Below are 21078 nucleotides of genomic sequence, written 5' to 3'. Positions count from 1 at the left end.
TTATGTCTAACAAAGTACACATTTGTTTTATACAAATTGTGTTTTATATGTATACCTCAAACACAGACAAATATACACAGAGGCATGCAACAGTATTAGTTAACTCTAGACAGATCAGGCCAATAGCAGATGCGCTGGTGTTAAGTGTAAGGCCCAGCGACAGCTCCTGGGCAATACTGCTCCACAATTTGGCCCTTACAATTTGACGGATCCATCACAGACCTCTTTCTACAGTAATTGGGTAGAGAACAATGCTGTTAGGATGAAGATCCTGGATGGGATACAGTAATACTGCTGGGAAGGGGTTAAATGCTCGCTGGTCAGCGAGTAGCAGGAGGAAGCCTGTGGTGGAGTCAGAATAATAATAAGGGGGCCCTTACATTTTGTCCCCACCTCACCTTCAACACTTCAGCCCCTGTCTGGAAGGTGTAGTTTTCTCCCCTGTTGGTCAGGAGGTAAAGGGCCTGGTTTACATGATTTCGGGCATCCTGAATCTAGGAAAAGCAGTCAAGACAAAAAAGTTTAAGAATAATATCTCCCGCTGTCAAAGAGAGAAAATGTATCCAACTTACCGTAAATGTTCCTTTCCTGGAACCATATGGATGTGGGCACCGTAGGGGTTAAATTCATCCTTGGCTTGAGGACAGGAAATTGAATTGTGCAGGTAGTACCATAAAAAGGCCCCATCTCCTACCTGCACGTAGTATTTGGTATTTCCCATAGCTGAAAAATACAACTGATATATATTAGGCATACATAGGGAGGGTAACTATGTGCCCACTGCCAGGGTTCCAGGAAAAGAAAATGACGGTAAGTTGGATACATTTTCTCTTTTCCTGTTCCCCATAGCAGTGGGCACCGTAGGGGCATACCAAAGCAATGCAATAGGGGAGGGCAATAACAAACATCGATCTCAGTTTAAACGCATATTTCGTTATTACAGACTGTAGTGCTTTGCGACCAAAGCTTGTGTCAGCTGAGGCCTAACTGTCCAGTCCATAGTATTTCATAAATGTGTTAAATGACGACCATACGGCTGCCTTGCAGATCGGTGCAGCTGATGCCTGTGCCTTATACGCTCATGGATGTTGAATGAGCCTTTAGATTTGAAAGGGGGATTATCTCCTTTTTGTTCATATGCTTTCCTTGCGCATGACATGATCCATCAGGATGTTGTTGCCTTGGATGCTGCTTGCCCAGTCCTGGGTCCTTCTGGCAAGATACACAGCCTATCCGACTTTGAAAACCTATATCAACCGGGTGCAAGATATCAACCACCTCACCACAGAGTGTGTAATACTTCCGCTTTCTTATTTCCCGGTTTTGGGCAGAATGAGGGAATTACAATTTCTTGGTTAATGTGAAATTGAAATATCACCTTAGGCAAAAAATGGTAAACTGGTCATATGACTGCCTTATCCTGGTGAATAAAAGAATGGTTCTTTGCAAAATAGCGCTTGTAACTCTCACACTCTCCATGCTGACATTATGGTTATGAGGAACGCTATCTTCCAGGACAATAGTTTCAAATGTATTTGATGTACATGTTCAAAAGGATGTACAGACTGGGCATCCAGAACCAGTGCGAGGTCCCATGATGGAACTCTACTCCTGATTTGCGGTCTGAATCTTTTGACTGCTTGCTAGAATGATGAGTCTCAGCTGCTAGATTTCTTTCTAGTAGTGCCAATAATGCAGATGATACTTGCACTTCTAATGAACGCAGACTGAATCCTGTGTCAAATCCTTTTGCAGAAATTCTACCAATGTTACAAGGTTGGTGAGAAGAAATTGTGTTTGTTTTACACACCAGTCCTCAAAACAAAGCCAAATTCTGTAGTAGACCGTTGATGTCGACTTTTTCTTGCTTCTAACAGTTTGTATAGTCCTACCTGACCATCCTTTGTCTCTTAGGACTTTCCACTCAATCTCTAAGGCCAGGTCCCCGCTGGCTACTGCAGCGCCCGCTGTGGCGGACGCTGCAGGGATAAGAGCCCTCCCCTCAATAGGACCGGGTCCAGTGCGAGGGGGAACCGCCGCGCGCCGAGTTTTTCAGGAACACCTGAAAATGGAGATGGAGCGCTAGGCACGCCCCCCGGTGGTTCAGTCAACGAGGTCGAGCCTGCCGGGTGACATCATGGCCGCCGTCACTAATGGCCCCAGTCTCTCCCCCCCCCAGATTTCCCCCTGCAAACCGGAGAATTCAGCTGCACGCGCCGCCAGTCTCGCGGGAACGCATGCAGCAGAGGCACTGGGGCCGCAGCCTAAGCCACCAGAGCTAGTTGTCTGGGGTTTGGATGTTTCACAGGGCCTTTATGTAGCAACCCTCGTACATTCAGTAAATGCCATGGAGTGTCTACTGCCATGTTTATTAGATGGGAAACCATGGTCTCCTTGGCCAATATGGCACTATCAGTATCACCTTTGCTTGGTCAATCTTTATTTTCCTCAATATCTTTGCCTTAAGAGGGATTGGAGGAAAGGGATATGCCAGTTTGAACTGCCATTTGAAGATGAGGTAATCGGTCTGCATCGCACAGGGATAAAAATTGCCTTGTGCAGCAATAGTCCACCTTCTTGTGTTATGTGGCCATCAGATCTACGTCGGGTTGACCCCAACGCTTCACTATTTCATGAAATACTTGGCTGTCCAAGGCCCATTCTCCAGGGTGAATTTTGTTGAGAAACACAGAAACCCAGCAAGCTCTAAGAAACCCCCAAAATTACCACATAATATATATGTATATAATTGTCAATTGGAGTGCTACTGTGCATGGATGGATATAGATATATATAGATATAGATATATATATATATATATATTAAAAAAATAAAATAATTTTAAGCCTGCAAGCCACATCACGGCATGACCAATTCGCAGGTCCCAACACCGATTAAAATTCTTATTTACCGCTATAATTAGAGGAAGAAAGATCCTGTGTCCTGGGGAGAGCTATGGGGGTAAAGTCACTCTCCCCAAATCACACCGAGAATTGAATGTCCAGCCAGGAATAGAACCAAAGATAAAAACCTTCACTTTATTTTAGATGAATATTAAATTAACTTTTGTCCTGATTTCCTTTAAATGCTGCATTACTCCAGAGAGATTGCCACCTCCAGCATTAAGTATCTTAGGAACAGAGTGTCCCAGGAGATAAAAGCAGCGAGTTTCTGCTCCAGGAACCTCTTTCTTTATGAAGAAGAAAAAAAAAAAAAAAAAGACGAAGACTGTAAAATATGACAATATGCCACAAAGAGACAGCGTTGCCTACAGCTGTTTCGCCGTAACCACGGCTTCTTCCAGGGATTCGCAACCACGGTATCTAGGAGACATTTGTTCTACAAAAACGAAGATAATAACCTTGTTGTTATGCTTTCAAATTGAAAACCATAATGGCCACTGTCCATTCTCAAGAGTGAGTACCAGGCTATACCATTTGAAGTAATTTTGAACCTGTGATGGAATCTTCAATTCATAAGCATCTTGAGAATAAACCAGTCTGCATCTTAGAATCTGACTGCAGTATTACTCTCTCAAAATCATTAAAATTACCATTTTGTATTGTTCTTTTAAAATTAATTTTTGAGTGTAAGAAGTTAAGCAATAAAAGTTTTATATATACACAATATTTTCTCAAGTGTCTTTTTGTGGCATATTGTCTAATTGGGGAGTACATGGGACCTATCAGTCCATCTTTATACCCACTCCCTAAATTGTTAATTTACGATCCTCCTTTTAAATATCTACCATAACTAATGGCTAATTATGCCAACTAGTACTGCCGAGTCAGCTGGAGTGCATATAAGTTAATTATTAGGAGTGCACCCATTTAAAAAGGGATTTTCTTTATGTTGTTCCGTTCTTATGTTCATTGTTTATAGCTTCCACCTGAATACCATTATCCTTGGGTCACACCAATCTCAGTATACAGCAAGTGTTTATTATCTTCTATGAAATACTGATCTTTTGCCGACAACGTACCTTGCACCACTAGCTCTCATCCGTGCTCCCCAACCTGCTCCGCTGGCGTCTGCGGTGATCGTTAACCAATGCACTTGGTGTAGCGTATATACTTTTAATAGATTTTGGGGCATTCTCTCACCATCTTCGTTCACCCTTTGTGTGTGGATAGATAGATATCGTGTCATATTCTTTGGATTTCTGTTCCATTGTTGCAAGAAATTGTGTTGTAGAGGCCTTATATGAAGCCCTGCCCATTTGACCACATTTTGCGTCATCGTGAATTTTACCAGGCGTTTCATACAATCTGCTATGGGAAGTGAATATTGCTGGTCTGAATGCTCTTGTCCAGACCCCAATGTCTTGGGCCCTTGAGTGAGGCAAACTAACTTCTGCCATATGAAATGTTACTCCCAGGAATTTGAATTATTGTGCTGGAATTAGTTGGCTCTTGTTTTTGTTTACAATCCAGCCATGATGATGTAGTCCTTTCCTTCCTACTTCTCTGTCTTGTAATAAAATCGCTGTTTCCTTTACCATTTTACCAGTAGATCGTCCAAGCAAGGGTATATTTCTATGCCCATCTTCCTTAATTCTGCTATCAATAGAGCCGCCACCATCGTAAATGTTCTTGGCGATGTTGCTAGGCCAAACGGAACAGACGTATATTGGTAATGTTCTGAGAATGAGGAACGTTTGATATTTCTTCGCAACCGGAATGTGCAATTAGGTGTCTTTGAGATCTAGTGATATCATCCAATCGTAAGGGTTTACTTCCTGAATACTGGCGTTTAGCGAGATCATTTTTAACTTTCTTATTTGCAAGTAAATATTCAGTTCTCTTAGGTGTAGAACTGCTCTGAATCCTCCCGATGTCTTACCAAAAATATTCTGAATTACATGCCCTGTTTCCTCTGCTCGAGGCAGCCTTCTTATTACCTTTTCTTTCAGCAAGTCTTTCAGAATTACACATTTCTTTGGGTCTTTTTTGTCCGAGGACATCTTGATGTTAAGAAGAAGTCTTTCCATGGAAATCTCTTTAACTGCAGGTGGTATCCTTAGGAAAGGATCTGAAGAAACCACGAGAGATGGTTTTGTCCGCCTCTTCAAAAGTTTGAAAATCTCACTATATCAGGGTCTCTCTCTTCAGTCACTTGCTCCAAATTCAATCATGCATGCGCTAGCTCACTAAGAAAGACTCTGACACAAGGTTCAGCTTCAATCTCAGTACATGCGTTATCCCCGGGGGCAACACAGGAACTTCTGCTTTATTATTCAGCTCACATAGTTTATATAGCATAGCATGGGGCGAGGCAGGGGTTGGGCTTAAGCCTTTAATATCTTGATCCGGGACACTCTTTCGTCTCTCATTGGTGTACATTCCTTCATGCATGGGTGCGTGATCAGCTCGTGCTGATAAGCCTGTTGTTTGTACGTCTTTCATCAGCCGGATGTCTTCATTACAGGATAAGCTCAGGGTGTGTTCCCGGATACAGGTGCCATCTTTACTGTACAATATCTGTTTGCATTGCTGAGTTGGATAACACTTGGAATAATGGATAAACATATATTCATTTAATATTTTCTACCCTCACAATCCCCCCTTTAATCTATGTTTATTCGTTCACTCCCTAGGGGATACAAGCTGTCCTACGATGTGGGGAATGGGTAAAGGATTTCTTCACTTGACTACTGGCACAACACATCCCTAACAGATGTTCATACCTTCCATCAAGACTGTCAACATCGTAGGAGTCTCTTTCCCCGGATACCTTGGTACTCATAATAGAGAATTACGCATAATATATTTCTGCTTTGGGGGGCTTCGGATAGGCATATCCGGCTTAGCTTTAGTTTGCAAAAATGATTCCAGTTCACTTCCTGTACTCATCATTGTTTCTGCTCCTACTACTTTATACATTAGTTTCCGATAAAGAGGAATGACACAGCAAAGCACAAGAATAGCAAAGACAAATAAACATAACAAAATCAATCCAATAGTCGTGAGAATTGACTTCCAGCCTCCAGTCCAATCTGCCAGCCAGTTGGCCCAGCTGGTATCCACCCCTGAATTCCTCTTAACTTCTGCCGCTAGATCCCTGATCTGGTTGAGTGCTTTAACTGTCTTTCCATCTATAACAGAGTTTTCTGGGATAAACGTGCAACATTCTTCTCCAAACATTGTACATACCCCCCCTTTTTCTGCTAAAAGCATATCCAAGGCCATTCGATTCTGAAGAGTCATTCGGGTATTTGGCCCTAGTTCCTCAATTATACCTTGGAAAGCGTCCCTACTATAATTGATAAATCTCTGTTGGTTGTAATACAGATAATTTATCCAGTCAACGTTTTTATTAATTTGGACCTGGGGAAAAATGGATGCGAATCCAGCAGCAATTTGGTCTTGGGCCTTAAATTCATCAGGGACCCCCCTTGGGACCCCTATGGCATCTCTATATACTAAATTATCTTTTTGTAGGGCTGTTGCTATACTTCTTTTTGATCTTGACAGAGAGAGAGACTTCCTGAATAGGCACTGCTCTTCTGGTTCCCATGGAAGTATTCTGAAAGGCATAACTACCTTAACTAATGCACACTGTCCTTGCCATATTTGGGGTAGAATATTTCGGAGTTTACCATTTCCGCATAACCAATATATATCAAGCATATGGCCAGTGTGATCCTGGAGGTCGGCAGAAGGGGTAGACGAGTTAGACACGCAAAACCCTGGGTTAAATCTTCCTAGGTTTGTCCCCGTATCGTTATTTGCTATAAAGCATGTGTAATTTCCGTTATGTACTATAACTTCCCTAGGGGGTTTAACGCTGGTTTCCCGTGATACCAGTGGTCTTAACTCTGGACAGTCAGTAGAGTTCTTACCCCTTAATAGAGTAATCAGGCATTCTGTTTCATTTTCGGAGAGTAACAGGGGAACCGTAGTTAAATGAGCATTAGCGGCTGCACAGGCCATACAGCTGACATTCTGCCCAGAACTTTTAACCGTATATTTTACCCATTCTAGCCACAGATTCTTCCTCACATCTGTCTGTGTTTCTATTTGGAATACATCTTCCCAGGTTAACCCTGGGATTGGTAAAACCTCTTGAATTCGGGCATCTAATTTCTCTTTATTAGTGGGTTGGGAGGTTGGCGACACGGGTCTATTTTTGATATCCTTAAACTCCACTTGTCCCAATTTTTTGGTGAGAGAACCCCCGTACATGCCAAGCACGTATTTTCCCATATCTCCCTCGGAAGGATTTTCCAGTTGTAAATAAAAGGGTAGACAACCTTGTCGTACCTTACCTTTGCATTTGGTAGTACCCCAAACTCCTTTCGTGAGGGTCAGACGGGTGAGGAGAGATTTGCCATTCTCATCCTTTCTATCTAGTCCCCCCCTTGGCTTATACGCCCAATCAGTTCCTGTGTTCCATCCTACATTTGACCAGGAGGAGCACCATTCATCCCCTGTACTGGTGACACACAGATATATTTGGGCCTGCTTATGTATAGGGGATCTTGAATCATATGAGGGATCATAGTAGTAGTTAATAGGTTTAAAGGACCAGGGCTGTGCGGACAAGAGAGAGTCCTCGTAAATACTACAATTTGCGACATCACAGAAATCAGTGGTGAATGTTTGTAGAGGCAGGGAAGTGTTTACCCAGAAAACTCTGTTATAGATGGAAAGACAGTTAAAGCACTCAACCAGATCAGGGATCTAGCGGCAGAAGTTAAGAGGAATTCAGGGGTGGATACCAGCTGGGCCAACTGGCTGGCAGATTGGACTGGAGGCTGGAAGTCAATTCTCACGACTATTGGATTGATTTTGTTATGTTTATTTGTCTTTGCTATTCTTGTGCTTTGCTGTGTCATTCCTCTTTATCGGAAACTAATGTATAAAGTAGTAGGAGCAGAAACAAAAATGATTCCAGTTCACTTCCTGTACTCATCATTGTTTCTGCTCCTACTACTTTATACATTAGTTTCCGATAAAGAGGAATGACACAGCAAAGCACAAGAATAGCAAAGACAAATAAACATAACAAAATCAATCCAATAGTCGTGAGAATTGACTTCCAGCCTCCAGTCCAATCTGCCAGCCAGTTGGCCCAGCTGGTATCCACCCCTGAATTCCTCTTAACTTCTGCCGCTAGATCCCTGATCTGGTTGAGTGCTTTAACTGTCTTTCCATCTATAACAGAGTTTTCTGGGATAAACGTGCAACATTCTTCTCCAAACATTGTACATACCCCCCCTTTTTCTGCTAAAAGCATATCCAAGGCCATTCGATTCTGAAGAGTCATTCGGGTATTTGGCCCTAGTTCCTCAATTATACCTTGGAAAGCGTCCCTACTATAATTGATAAATCTCTGTTGGTTGTAATACAGATAATTTATCCAGTCAACGTTTTTATTAATTTGGACCTGGGGAAAAATGGATGCGAATCCAGCAGCAATTTGGTCTTGGGCCTTAAATTCATCAGGGACCCCCCTTGGGACCCCTATGGCATCTCTATATACTAAATTATCTTTTTGTAGGGCTGTTGCTATACTTCTTTTTGATCTTGACAGAGAGAGAGACCCTGATATAGTGAGATTCACGACCTCATTATTTGGCGCCCAACGTGGAAGGGGGGGAGCGTGACTCCGGTTCACCACGAGAGACTGACCTGTCGCTGATTTTGCTGCAGAGACCGTGACACACCGAACCGAGGACTGATCACCCTCATTGTCAAGGTAAGCTCTTGCATACATTTTGTGTGTTATCTTGCCTATGACAAGTCGGTGGGTTGCTGCCTAGGTAGTATAATCTGTTTAGGTCTTTCACTCACGTTGATGTGATACAACGGTGTGATCTTTAGAGTCGCGCTCTGTTTAGAACTGTTAAAAATATCATACTCTTCAGTTGCTTGTGGTCACCTATAAGTTGCTAAATTGTACGAATGTTTACATGTTATATATGCTAGTCAGTGCCGCAAGTGGGAGCCCGAAGTGGAGAGGGATTTTTGTCGACTGACTGGAGGTTGTATATGTAGGTGTATTAGTGCATTAGTGTTGGGAATTTAGGTGACCGAGTGGGTAGTAATGGGAGATAGATTGCGGGTTGTCTGATTGATTTTCTGATAAGTAATTGCAAAATCCCTGAATGAGAGTGCAGGCTGTCAGCCCAGTAAAGGGGAACAGGACAGGCACCGAGAAGTGCAGGCTGTCAGCCCAGTAAAGGGGAACAGGACAGGCACTGATGCTCTGAGGGCGGTAACCTGGAAAAGTGGTTCCCTCGAGACGTAGAAATAGTACTCTGTCTCCGGTACCGGGTGTCTGGGGTCCGGGACCCAGCGTCTGAGGGCGGTAACCTATTAGTGGTTCCCTCGAGACGGTGACACAGGACCGGCCACGATATATTGGTGGGACGAACAGAGAATTCAGAGATGTTGCACTTATTTAAGAAAAAACATGTGTTACCCAAAGGGGCACAGACAGCACTAGATTTAGTCCGCACTCGAGAAGGAAAGAAATATACCAAACATGCTACTAATCTGTATAAACTGGCTGGAGTCCCGCCTACGGGAAGGTTACAACCCAGCATATGGTCTAAAATGATATCAGAATCACGGGGAATGCTGGAAGACAAAGGTCTTTTAGAGGTAGCACAGGCTCATCTCCGGGTAGCGGGAAAATTATGTGATGAAGGTTATGAAGAAGTACGGGGGGAGGGTGGAGCAGAAAATACTGATCCCCTATATGGATATATGAAACCTGTAAAAACCGAGGAAACCCATTATCCGCCGCCATACCAAGATGGCGCTCGCCCTAGTTCAAAGGGGTGGGTCTGTCACCATTGTGGTATGCAAAACCCCGCCTGGCGGGACTTCTGTTATAATTGTGGTGTGCCCCGCCCCAGCCCACCGCCCATCTCCTCCGAGAAACCCGCCCCTTCCGCTCCCGCCCAGACGCCCCCTCCCGCCCCTCTATATCCTATCCTTACCCCTTCCGGTTCCTTTTACCAAGGCCCGGATACAGGAAAAGGACCTAGTGACACGCAAGGCCCTAAGCCTGCTGGAACGCAAGGCCCGACGGTCAGTGAAACGCATGACGCTATGTCTGCACTACAAGTACTTTTCCCCATTTTTCCCTTTACCTCACTTCAAGAATTTCTCAGTACCCCAGAAGCACTCGCTGCGAGTCAGCAAAGACGACAGGCAATACGACCTGATAGTAGGTCGGAGTCCGAAACATCGGATCTCATGGAATTTGACCATTTATATCCACCACAACCCCACCCGCAAACCCCATATCCGCGCACCAATCCACATACATACACTAATCCACCACCCACCTCTACGCCTAGGGCTCCGCCGCTCATAATCAACCCCACGCCAGTAGTTCCTACTAGACCACCGCAGTCCCTCCCGCTTTCTGACACACTTCCCCGGGCACCGGAGCAGTGGCTTCCGGCACTATCCAAACCGTTTGTCACACGACAGGGCAAGCAAGTTATTGTCACTGTAGGAACTGGGGACATAACCACAGCGGTGGTAGATGTAATAGTTAACCCTGCTAACTCCCAACTCCAACACGGGGGTGGACTGGCCCGGAGTATCTCCCTCGCCGCAGGCCCCTCCATGCAGCGGGATTGCAACCTAATAATTTCACGCACAGGCCAAGTACCCTCGGGACAAATCGCTGTCACTGGCCCCGGCAACTTGCCTATAGCCCTTATAATACATGCCGTAGGTCCCCAGTATGACCCTAATCTCGCCGAAGTATGCGAATCTCAATTAAAGTCCGTCGTCTGGAATACCCTTATTCATTTGTCGGACCAGGCCTGTGCTGAGCGCGGAATCTCCTCTGTTGCTTTCCCTTTGATATCCACTGGATTATTCCGATACCCACTAGAACCTGCCGTGAAGGTTATTGTGGATACCATACGGGAATTCATAGCCACCCACTCTACCCAACTCACCGAGATCAGAATAGTCACTGATAAACCTGAAAGAATGCCAACCCTTAGGTCCGCTCTGCTATCCAAGGGCCCACTTACAGACGATATAGTACCCTCGGCAGTGCCCCCTCTTCCCGGATCCCAGGTTTATCACTCCCAGGGAAAATTAGTTATAAAACCAGAACCAGCCGCGGAGGGTCAACACACCGCTATGACCGACAATACACCGCGTAATGTCACCAAGCTTGGTCTTCAGTATGTTACGTTCACCCCTACACAAGTTTCCACTCTGGTGTCTGGTCTACCTGACCCGGAGAAACAACCTATGCCGTTCTACAGACGAATGTGCCAGATACAGAAAACCTACGGGTGCACCTGGCAGGATCTACAATCACTCACGGAGATTAAATGCACAGACAGTTTCCTGCCACTAATGGCCTCGGCATTCGACCAAAGCCAGTCACAACCTATTGATACATACTCCTCGGGACTCACTTATTGTCAACAACTCAAGCTCTGGGCCCAGGAAGCACTCACGGAGTTACAGGGCTCTCTCCAAGAGATCACACAGCAAACGGACGAATCAGTGGAACAGTACGGCTCCAGAATCAGAATACTGTTCGAAGATCTTGGCTTTGCCACTCAAGCCAAGGCTCACCGTATGATCCTGACGAAGGCTTTTATAGATGGACTACATGAACAGCTGAAAGACAAGATTATGTCAATACGCCCAGATTGTATTGGTGGAACATTGCAAGACGCTATTTTAGTAGCTAAAGGGTTTGCCCGGTCACAGGCAAAGGAACTAAAAGACAAAGGAAAAAAGAAAGCACTCGCGCTGATGATGCAAGAAAATGAATGCACGGATGCAGTTTTATGTCCATCTCTTACTGCCTCGCCTCCTGCACCTGCATCCTTCCCTCCACAGTCCGCCCCCGCCCCTTTCCAAACCCCCAGTTATAATCCATACCCACCCCCTCCTTTCCCCCCTTACCCACAGCCATACCCTGCCCCTGCCCCTGCCCCGGCCTACGCACCTTTCTATCCACAACCGATTCCCCAACAAGGATGTTACCCATATAATGGGCCTCAACAAGACAGGAGGCAAAATGGAGGAGGCCGCAGCCAAGGCAGACCAACTTGCTGGAACTGTGGAATAGTTGGACATATCAGGAGAGACTGCAGGAAGCCCAGACCAGACCAACTACCAGAGGGACCTCCGCCCCGGTCCTGAAAGGGGGGACAACCTGGGACCGCCATGGCAGCAGTGGGGCAAACTGCTGTTTGTGGGAAAGTCACTCTCACAGTAGCAGAGGTCCCTATGGATTTCCTGGTGGACTCAGGGGCGTCCACGTCTGTTATATCAAAAAATTTGCTCCCCCCCACTATAGAACTTTCCGATGAGTGGATGACATCAATGGGGGTAGAGGGAAAACCGCAAAACAGCCGCCTTACTGTTCCTGTACCTCTCGGACCGTTCTCGGAAGTCGCTGCTAGATTTCTGGTATCGAACACCTGTCCCCTAAATTTACTGGGATCCGACATTTTGCAAAGATTAAGGGCCAATATCTCCTACGATGAGTACGGTATGCAACTCACTCTACACCGTCCCGATGGTGAGGACACACCGGCGGATATCTGTGTTCTCAAAGCTCTACCTTTGATGTTCCTACAAGGACAATCAAACCCTGAAACTGGCTTCCCGAGCCATATTGAAGATCAAGTTTCTTCAGGTTTATGGTCTGTGGGACCTGAGGATGTGGGGCTTCTTCCCGTTCCCCCAGTGGTTGTACAGATGAAATCTGGAGTTCCTTACCCAAGAATCCCGCAATACCCTCTCAAAGCTGCACAGGAAGCCAGTTTGAAGATACAAATTCATGCATATTTGGAGAAAGGGGTGCTCAGGTCTTGCACTTCACCTTGCAATACTCCTCTGTTTCCTGTCAAGAAGAAAAGTGTCAAAGGTCAACCTGATAAATATCGATTGGTACAAGATCTGCGTGCTGTCAATGCTGCAACCATATTGGAAACACCTGTTGTCCCCAATCCGAATACTCTCCTCAGCGGAGTCCCTCCAGAGGCCAGTCTCTTCACAGTAATAGATCTGGCCAATGCTTTTTTCAGTGTTCCCCTTCATGAGGACTCCCAATTTTTATTTTCTTTTACTTTCCAAGGAGCTCAACTAACATGGACAAGAATACCCCAAGGAGCCCAGAACAGCCCTAACCAGTTTTCCCAGGCTTTGAAGCTCTCTCTTTCACCATGGGTGTTAGCTCACCCTGAAGCTACGCTGCTACAGTATGTTGATGACCTTCTGCTATGTGGCCCGATTGACGGCCAACAGATGGAATTACTCTCTATCTCTCTGCTGCAACATCTGTCCTCTATCCAATGCAAAGTCTCCAAATCGAAACTCCAATGGTGTCTCCCTAAAGTTGTTTTTCTGGGACATTGTATATCACAAGGAATCCGACATCTGACAGATGAAAGAAAACAAGCTATTGTATCTGTCTCCTATCCATCCACGATCAGCCAACTACAGTCATTTCTTGGACTTATCACATACTGTAGACAATGGATACCTGACGCCTCCAGGCTTATGCAACCGTTGTATGATGCGCTGAAAACAGGCCCCAAGGAAGACGATGTGGCCGACCCAGTTGACTATCAATTATATGAACACTGTTTCAATCTCCTGAAAGAGGCTATTTCAAGTGCACCAGCATTGGGCCTTCCAGACTACACCAAGCCATTCAATCTATATGTGTCCGAGCGAGACGGCCATGCTTCTGGAGTTCTTACGCAGTCCCATCGGGAGAAACAGCGCCCTGTCGGCTACTACTCTTGCAGGCTGGATCCGGTTGCACGCACGTCCCCGAATTGTCTCAAAGCCGCCCATTCTGCCCAAGTTCTTCTGGATAAAGTGGCGGACATCACTCTCGGCCATGATGTTATTATTCAAGCTCCACATGACTTGGCTGCTGTTCTTTCGCTGACATTACCCCGACATCTCTCGCATCAACGTCATTTGAGACTTCAATGCTCTTTGCTTCTTCCGTCTTATGTCTCTTTCCAACGATGTACCACTATCAACCCAGCAACTCTTCTGCCACATATCCCAAAGGGGGGAGAGGAGTCAATGGAAGAACCAAACCCTTCAGGTTCACTGACGTCCCCCCATGACTGTTTACTCACCCTACAACAAGACACATCGGAACCACAGAATATGTCTACTACTGCCATCTCAGACGCTGACCTAGAACTCTGGACGGATGGCTCAAGGTATGCTGATGACAGCGGCAGATTCCGTACCGGTTTTGCCGTCACCACGGAAAAAGAGATTCTCCATGCTGAAGCATTGCCACCAAGCAGGTCAGCCCAGGAAGCGGAATTGATTGCGTTACAAACAGCATTGGAGATGGCAGAAGGAAAAAGGGTGAATATAAGAACAGACTCGCGATATGCTTTTGGCATTGCCCATGATTTTGGTACCATCTGGAGGAATAGAGGATTTATAACCTCCTCAGGAACACCGGTGAAGCATGCCACTCTTATCCAAGGACTCATGCACGCTATGGGACTACCTATCCAGGTAGCGGTTCTCAAGGTCAAGGCACATGGAAAAGTGGACAGCACGGAAACAAGAGGAAATCAATTAGCTGACCAAGCCGCCAAACAAGCTGCCTTGGGATCTGTGTCAGAAAGATGGCTAGCCATGGAGGCCACGGAAGTAGCAATGGTAAGCACGCGGGCACAAGAAAAGAAACAACGGGAGGAAACAGAGGCACAAATCGAGGCTGAGGAATTTCCCGAACTTAATACAGTACGTCCTCCAGTTGTTAAACTACGACAGGAGCAGGCAAAAGTATTATCAGAAGAAAAGAAGCAGTGGAGGAAAGATGGGGCGACCGTGGAAAAGAAAACTGGTCTGTGGAAAAAGGATAATGTATACTGTCTCCCAAGAAGAATGTATCCAGCCGTAGCAACATGGGCACATGGAGCCACACACCGAGGGAAGAATCAAGCCCTCGCATATGTAAGGAAGTTCTACTATGCTCCTGGGATCAGTACCACATTGGCCGCATACAACCGAGCCTGTCAGGTTTGTCAAACCTGTAATCCCAGCAGCACACAGACCGTACCCACCCAGCATTTAGCCAAACCCGACTACCCATGGCAGAGAATCCAAGTGGACCATATTCACATGCCCCCGGCCGGGGGATACGAGTATGTATTGGTAGTAGTGGATATGTTTTCAGGATGGCCCGAAGCTTACCCAGTCAAGAATATGACGGCAAGGGTGACAGCGAAGAAAATGCTTATCGAAATAGCATGCAGGTTCGGTATACCTGAAGTGATCGAAAGTGACCAAGGACCGGCGTTCACAGCCTCTATTTTTGGGGAACTATGGTTCATGTTGGGATCTCATCAAGGACTCCATACTCCCTATCACCCACAAAGTTCGGGAAAGGTGGAAAGGATGAACGGCACACTGAAAACCAAACTACTTAAAATGAGTCAAGATCACCCCCTCCCCTGGCCAGATCTCTTGCCTATAGCGTTATATCATGTCAGACACACGCCCCAGGCCAAGCATGGGCTTACCCCATATGAAGTCCTATTTGGGTCCCCTCCCAGAATATCAGAGATAGATAGTCAGGAATTACAGAAAGGTCAGGATAAAGTAGTACAATTTGTGATTTCACTTGCGCAAGAATTGTCTAACTCTCGTTCTGTAGTATCTGCTTCTCTTCCAGAGTCCACAGGAGACACAGTTCACCCCTTCCAACCTGGGGATAGCGTGTATCTGAAGAAACACGTGAGACCCGATTGTTTGGAACCCAGATTTGAAGGTCCATATCGAGTCCTGCTGATAACACCTACGGCAGTGAAACTTGAGGGGAAAGAGACCCTGATATAGTGAGATTCACGACCTCATTATTTGGCGCCCAACGTGGGGCGCCAAATAATGAGGTCGTGAATCTCACTATATCAGGGTCTCTCTCTTCAGTCACTTGCTCCAAATTCAATCATGCATGCGCTAGCTCACTAAGAAAGACTCTGACACAAGGTTCAGCTTCAATCTCAGTACATGCGTTATCCCCGGGGGCAACACAGGAACTTCTGCTTTATTATTCAGCTCACATAGTTTATATAGCATAGCATGGGGCGAGGCAGGGGTTGGGCTTAAGCCTTTAATATCTTGATCCGGGACACTCTTTCGTCTCTCATTGGTGTACATTCCTTCATGCATGGGTGCGTGATCAGCTCGTGAGTCAGCTCGTGCTGATAAGCCTGTTGTTTGTACGTCTTTCATCAGCCGGATGTCTTCATTACAGGATAAGCTCAGGGTGTGTTCCCGGATACAGGTGCCATCTTTACTGTACAATATCTGTTTGCATTGCTGAGTTGGATAACACTTGGAATAATGGATAAACATATATTCATTTAATATTTTCTACCCTCACACTATCAATAGAGCCGCCACCATCGTAAATGTTCTTGGCGATGTTGCTAGGCCAAACGGAACAGACGTATATTGGTAATGTTCTGAGAATGAGGAACGTTTGATATTTCTTCGCAACCGGAATGTGCAATTAGGTGTCTTTGAGATCTAGTGATATCATCCAATCGTAAGGGTTTACTTCCTGAATACTGGCGTTTAGCGAGATCATTTTTAACTTTCTTATTTGCAAGTAAATATTCAGTTCTCTTAGGTGTAGAACTGCTCTGAATCCTCCCGATGTCTTACCAAAAATATTCTGAATTACATGCCCTGTTTCCTCTGCTCGAGGCAGCCTTCTTATTACCTTTTCTTTCAGCAAGTCTTTCAGAATTACACATTTCTTTGGGTCTTTTTTGTCCGAGGACATCTTGATGTTAAGAAGAAGTCTTTCCATGGAAATCTCTTTAACTGCAGGTGGTATCCTTAGGAAAGGATCTGAAGAAACCACGAGAGATGGTTTTGTCCGCCTCTTCAAAAGTTTGCCTCGAAAATGGTTTTCCTGGATGGTATGACATTGCTTCTCTAGATTGTGTTCTCCGATTGTATTCTTAATCTCAATCTCTTTGCTCTTTCTTGTGGCAAAAAAAGTACTTTTACCTATGGATGCTTTGGATATAATGTAATCCAGCTTCACCAAAAAGGAATTTGCCTTCAAAAAGGTAAATTACATAAAAATGGTTCTTCGATTCTGAATTCGCCATCTGCTGTCTGAGCCACTAAGCTCTTCTTGCGGTTACAGAATGCCATTGATCTGGCGGCTAATTTCACCAATTTAGTCAGCTGCCCACTTGATCTCCGATAAAGCTTTTACAATTGAAGCTCGCTTAACTCCTTTCTCTAATGCTTCCTCAATATTAGAGATCCATATGCGCACATCTCTTAATAAGGACGTGGTTGATCTCGCAGGTTTGCACGCTGCACCTGCCACCAGGTAAAAGTTCTTCAGAACGCTATCCATCATTCTATCCATCACGTCCTTGAATGATGCTGCGTCATCAACTGGTAGGGTGGTTTTCCTTGTAACTCTAGATATTGCTGCATCAATTTTCGGCGTTACTTGCCAAAACGTTACCTCCCTTTGCCCAAAAAAATAAAAAACAAAATAAGATACTTTTAAAAATTGTTTTGGTTTTCCTAGTTTCCCACCAGGCTGAGCCCACTCTGCTTGTACCATATCCTTAAATCAATTGATCAGAAAACACCTTGTTTTTCTTTGGGTTCCCCCAAATAATGTAGCTGCTCTGACTTATCTTCTACAGCCTCTAACTCCAATGTTTCCCTCATTGCTTTTATTAGAGGTTCCACCAGTTCCAGATTGAATTCTGATTGTTCTGTCGGTGTCTCTTGCTCGGAGGGATCCCTATATTCTGCTTCTGAGAAATGCTGATATTGTACCTCTGACTCGTCCAACGATGACTCCCTCACTTCATCCAAACTGGGTTGAGATCTTAATCTCTTGTGTTGGTTTAGTCGCTTGCTGTACTGCTGACTCACTGAGTTACTGTATCTTTCATCCATGACAGAAAATTATTCACCTGCAGCGATTTTAAGACAATCTCTACAGAGTTCCTTAGCTTCTAAAGGTTTATCACATGCTGCACACACACTTTAGCTTATTTTGCAACCATTTTCTTACGAAGAACCGCCATTGCCACTATAAAAGTCCCTCTCTGTGATACACCCAGAAGAGGGAACTATGGTGACAAAAAAACACCATGCATTTAGACCTGTATAAGCAACTCTTTAGAAGTCTCCTCTAAACCAAGGACTCACCCTGTTTTAGGAAGCGACCCGTTTGCTTGTAGCAGCCTCCATGTTGATTTCTGCAATCCTTCCAGTCCTTTTTTGCTCAGCATTCCATGCTGTAGAGTGCTATAAATTTTCTGGGGCTGTCGCCTCTCTGACATCCTCAGTTTGTCCAATCAGAGCTCTGAAGGCATCTCTGCACAGCCATGCTTCTTGCTTGCATGTAGGGAGTGCACACTATTCAACCACGTGGGACGCTATGCAAAAAATGCCATATCCCTTTGGTGTACTGGGACGCATCTGCGGTCTGCCCGGTCGCATGGACCTCCGAACAGCAACCCCCCACGGTGCTTTTCCGGAGCTGCAGGAGGAGAAAGGCTGACAACCCCAGGGATTAACTATTGGCTGCAGCTTGGAGAGTCCTTCAAAAAATAAAAATAAACAAACTACACCTAGCTGTAGGACAGGAAAAATACTACCTGCAGGTAGGAGATGGGACCTTTTATGGTACTAGCTGCAGAATTCAATTTCCTGTCCTACTCAAGCTAAGGATGGACTTAACCCTTACGGTGTCCACTGTCATGGGAAACAGGAAAACGTTATTTCGGTTACGGTACTCTATTATATGCCTTTAATAGAGGTTGCCACAGAACAGAAATATATATATACACTCTTTGAGTTTGTGCTGAGACTGTTAGTAGACATTGGGACCTGAATAGGTTCTTATCCTACCTCCGCCTTATATCTTCCCTTGTCCTACACGCAGTATGCAACCGGTACTCAAACAGTGCATTGGTGGGAACAAATCAGATTACTCCATCACCGGGGTGGAGATTGTTTTTATGTATATAAACTGATTTCAAAGGAAAATTTCATTTTTTTTTTTTTAAATATGCCACTTCTTGTTGGTTCACCTGGTTTTAAAAAAATAGCACTTATTACTTGGTTGTGACTGGGACTTAGCCTCTATTCTGCAGCCGCATTATATTCTACACTCACTATCCCCTAACTAGGTTCCAAAGTCCATCCCACCTGTTGCATCTTCCACTGCTTGTCCTCACGGAAGGCTAAATGTAGAAGTTGATTGGTCCTCAGCATTTTCAGATTCACCTCCTAGAATGAAAGAACACGCCTCACATCAAAGGAAGGGATAAAACATTAAATCCAATCATCTCTGCTGCAAGGCATCGTGGGAAGCAACTCTGGAAGTATTTCAGGAAGCAGGGGGTCCCCGGAGCAGAAATTAAACGAATTTCAGCTCAGACACCCGCTACTTCAAACCTCGGTGGGAATTATTTTTTGGGAAGGAAAGCGGCTTTAAAAAGAAAGTGTTTGAAGGAAATCATCCCTATAAGTACTTCTTCCCAGAAAGGGTGGTGGATTAACGGAAAAGCCACCCAAACAGAGGTGGTACAGGGTGATCCAGTACAGGAATTTAAAAAATGCTTGGGAAAGACCCAAAGCGATACACTATATGAAAGCAGCGGATCCAAGAGTGTCTGAGGCTCTACTACGTAAAAGGTAAATGGTGAGGGGAAAAAAAACCAGCGCTAAAATTTACATAATAAATCTTTCGTATTTATAAAAAGCATATAAAAATAAAACGGCACATACAGTAGGCAGTGCTACATGGGGAAATAACAGTGTTGCATTATAAGAGATACATTGTTAGCAGATTCCCATGCACATCAAGAAATGGTCTTAGTTTCCAAGGAAGAGAGAAATTTGCCAAATTGTAAAGCAGGGTGGCGAGTGTCCGCACACGGATAGATGGTAGCGCCGTGGAGAAGATAGGCAAGTCCAAACCTCATATGCCTCGCACTCCCGATCGTCACGGCAAACGGAACGAAATTTTTCACAATTTGAGCGCACCTTTACCTACCTTCCTCCATATAGGTAAATGGGTCGTCTTGATCTGCCGTCAAATTATGTGCATCTATTTCTAAAGCATATATTTGTTACTATACTATTATGAAATTCACACCCCCTCTGCATTGTGCAAGATACTCACAGCCTGGCACAAGGTGTCGCCTTGAAGCGTCAGCACTCCCTTTACTTGATCCGAGCTGTAATAGAAGTGGGACAGGCCGTAACAAGATGAGAAATGTAGAGAAACATTAAGGCTTCTATTTTTTTTTTTGGAGCACAAATATTGGAGATAACCCTCTGCCATATGAGCTTTAAAAACGCTAAAATAAGGAGAACAAAAAAAAAAAAAAGAGGGGGGAAAAGAAAGTAGAAGTAGCAAAATGGTAATATCATCTTACCACGGTCAGCTCTCACAGTGACCTTGGACAAGGCCTTGTGCCTTAGGCTGCGCTTATAGTGCCGGCGACTCAAAACAAATGCATTGTCGCCGTCGGCTATAGTGCACGCGACCACGCTACCAAAGATCTGGTAGTCACTGTTATTTGATTTTTTTTTTTAGCGACTGTCTTCCTTTGCAGCCAATCAGAGAGCTTCTCTGTCCCTCTGCCCTCCCCGTTTCTGACATCACTGGCCTTGTAGCCAGTGTAAGCGCAGCCATAGGCCGCACGTATAGTGCCCGCGACGCTAGACATCACCCGTCGCCGCAAGCGAAATTATATTTCGCTTTGCGGTGGCGTCGCGGGCGTACTGGCATTTGATTGGTCCAGGGGCTGTCACGAGCCCTTGAAAAATTAAATATTGCCAGCTAGCAAAATTTGCGAAGCGACGTCGCTCTGACTATAAGTGCAAATTGTTGAGGCAATGCATTTGTTTTTGGGCGACGTCACGTCGCCATCGCTGGCACTATACGCACGGCCTTAGGCACCAAAATTAGACCATGCTCTACAGGGCAGTGACTCAATGTGCATGCAAAATCCTATGTACATGGCTGAGCACACGGTCAATGCTAAACCATAAAAAGGTTTGGATTAAATATGCTCTCCAAAAAAAG

General features: G+C 45.0%; 2 protein-coding genes across 2 annotated transcripts in view; one reads left to right on the top strand and one right to left on the bottom strand.

Annotated features, from left to right (window-relative positions):
- The window catches only part of ROGDI (rogdi atypical leucine zipper), a 40124-nt gene that overhangs the window by 7523 nt on the left and 11523 nt on the right, over nucleotides 1-21078 (bottom strand). Inside the window, exons 4-6 of the mRNA XM_075566179.1 lie at nucleotides 20170-20224; nucleotides 19191-19271; nucleotides 399-494 (exon numbers count right to left, since the gene is read on the bottom strand). Coding sequence (XP_075422294.1) covers nucleotides 399-494; nucleotides 19191-19271; nucleotides 20170-20224 — 232 coding nt within the window. The remainder of the gene's footprint in view (nucleotides 1-398; nucleotides 495-19190; nucleotides 19272-20169; nucleotides 20225-21078) is intronic.
- Nucleotides 8539-12140, top strand: LOC142463429 (uncharacterized). The gene has a single exon (XM_075566178.1). It carries the CDS (start codon nucleotides 9393-9395, stop codon nucleotides 12138-12140), a length of 2748 nt encoding a protein of 915 aa, XP_075422293.1. The 5' UTR covers nucleotides 8539-9392.

Source organism: Ascaphus truei, chromosome 11 (genome assembly GCF_040206685.1).
Source record: "Ascaphus truei isolate aAscTru1 chromosome 11, aAscTru1.hap1, whole genome shotgun sequence".
NCBI lineage: Eukaryota > Metazoa > Chordata > Amphibia > Anura > Ascaphidae > Ascaphus > Ascaphus truei.
This window is presented reverse-complemented; position numbering and strand designations above follow the sequence as displayed.

What these genes read in the sequence shown, in the direction of transcription:
- LOC142463429 (XM_075566178.1), top strand. Translation starts at nt 9,393, where the DNA reads ATGTTGCACTTATTTAAGAAAAAACATGTGTTACCCAAAGGGGCACAG.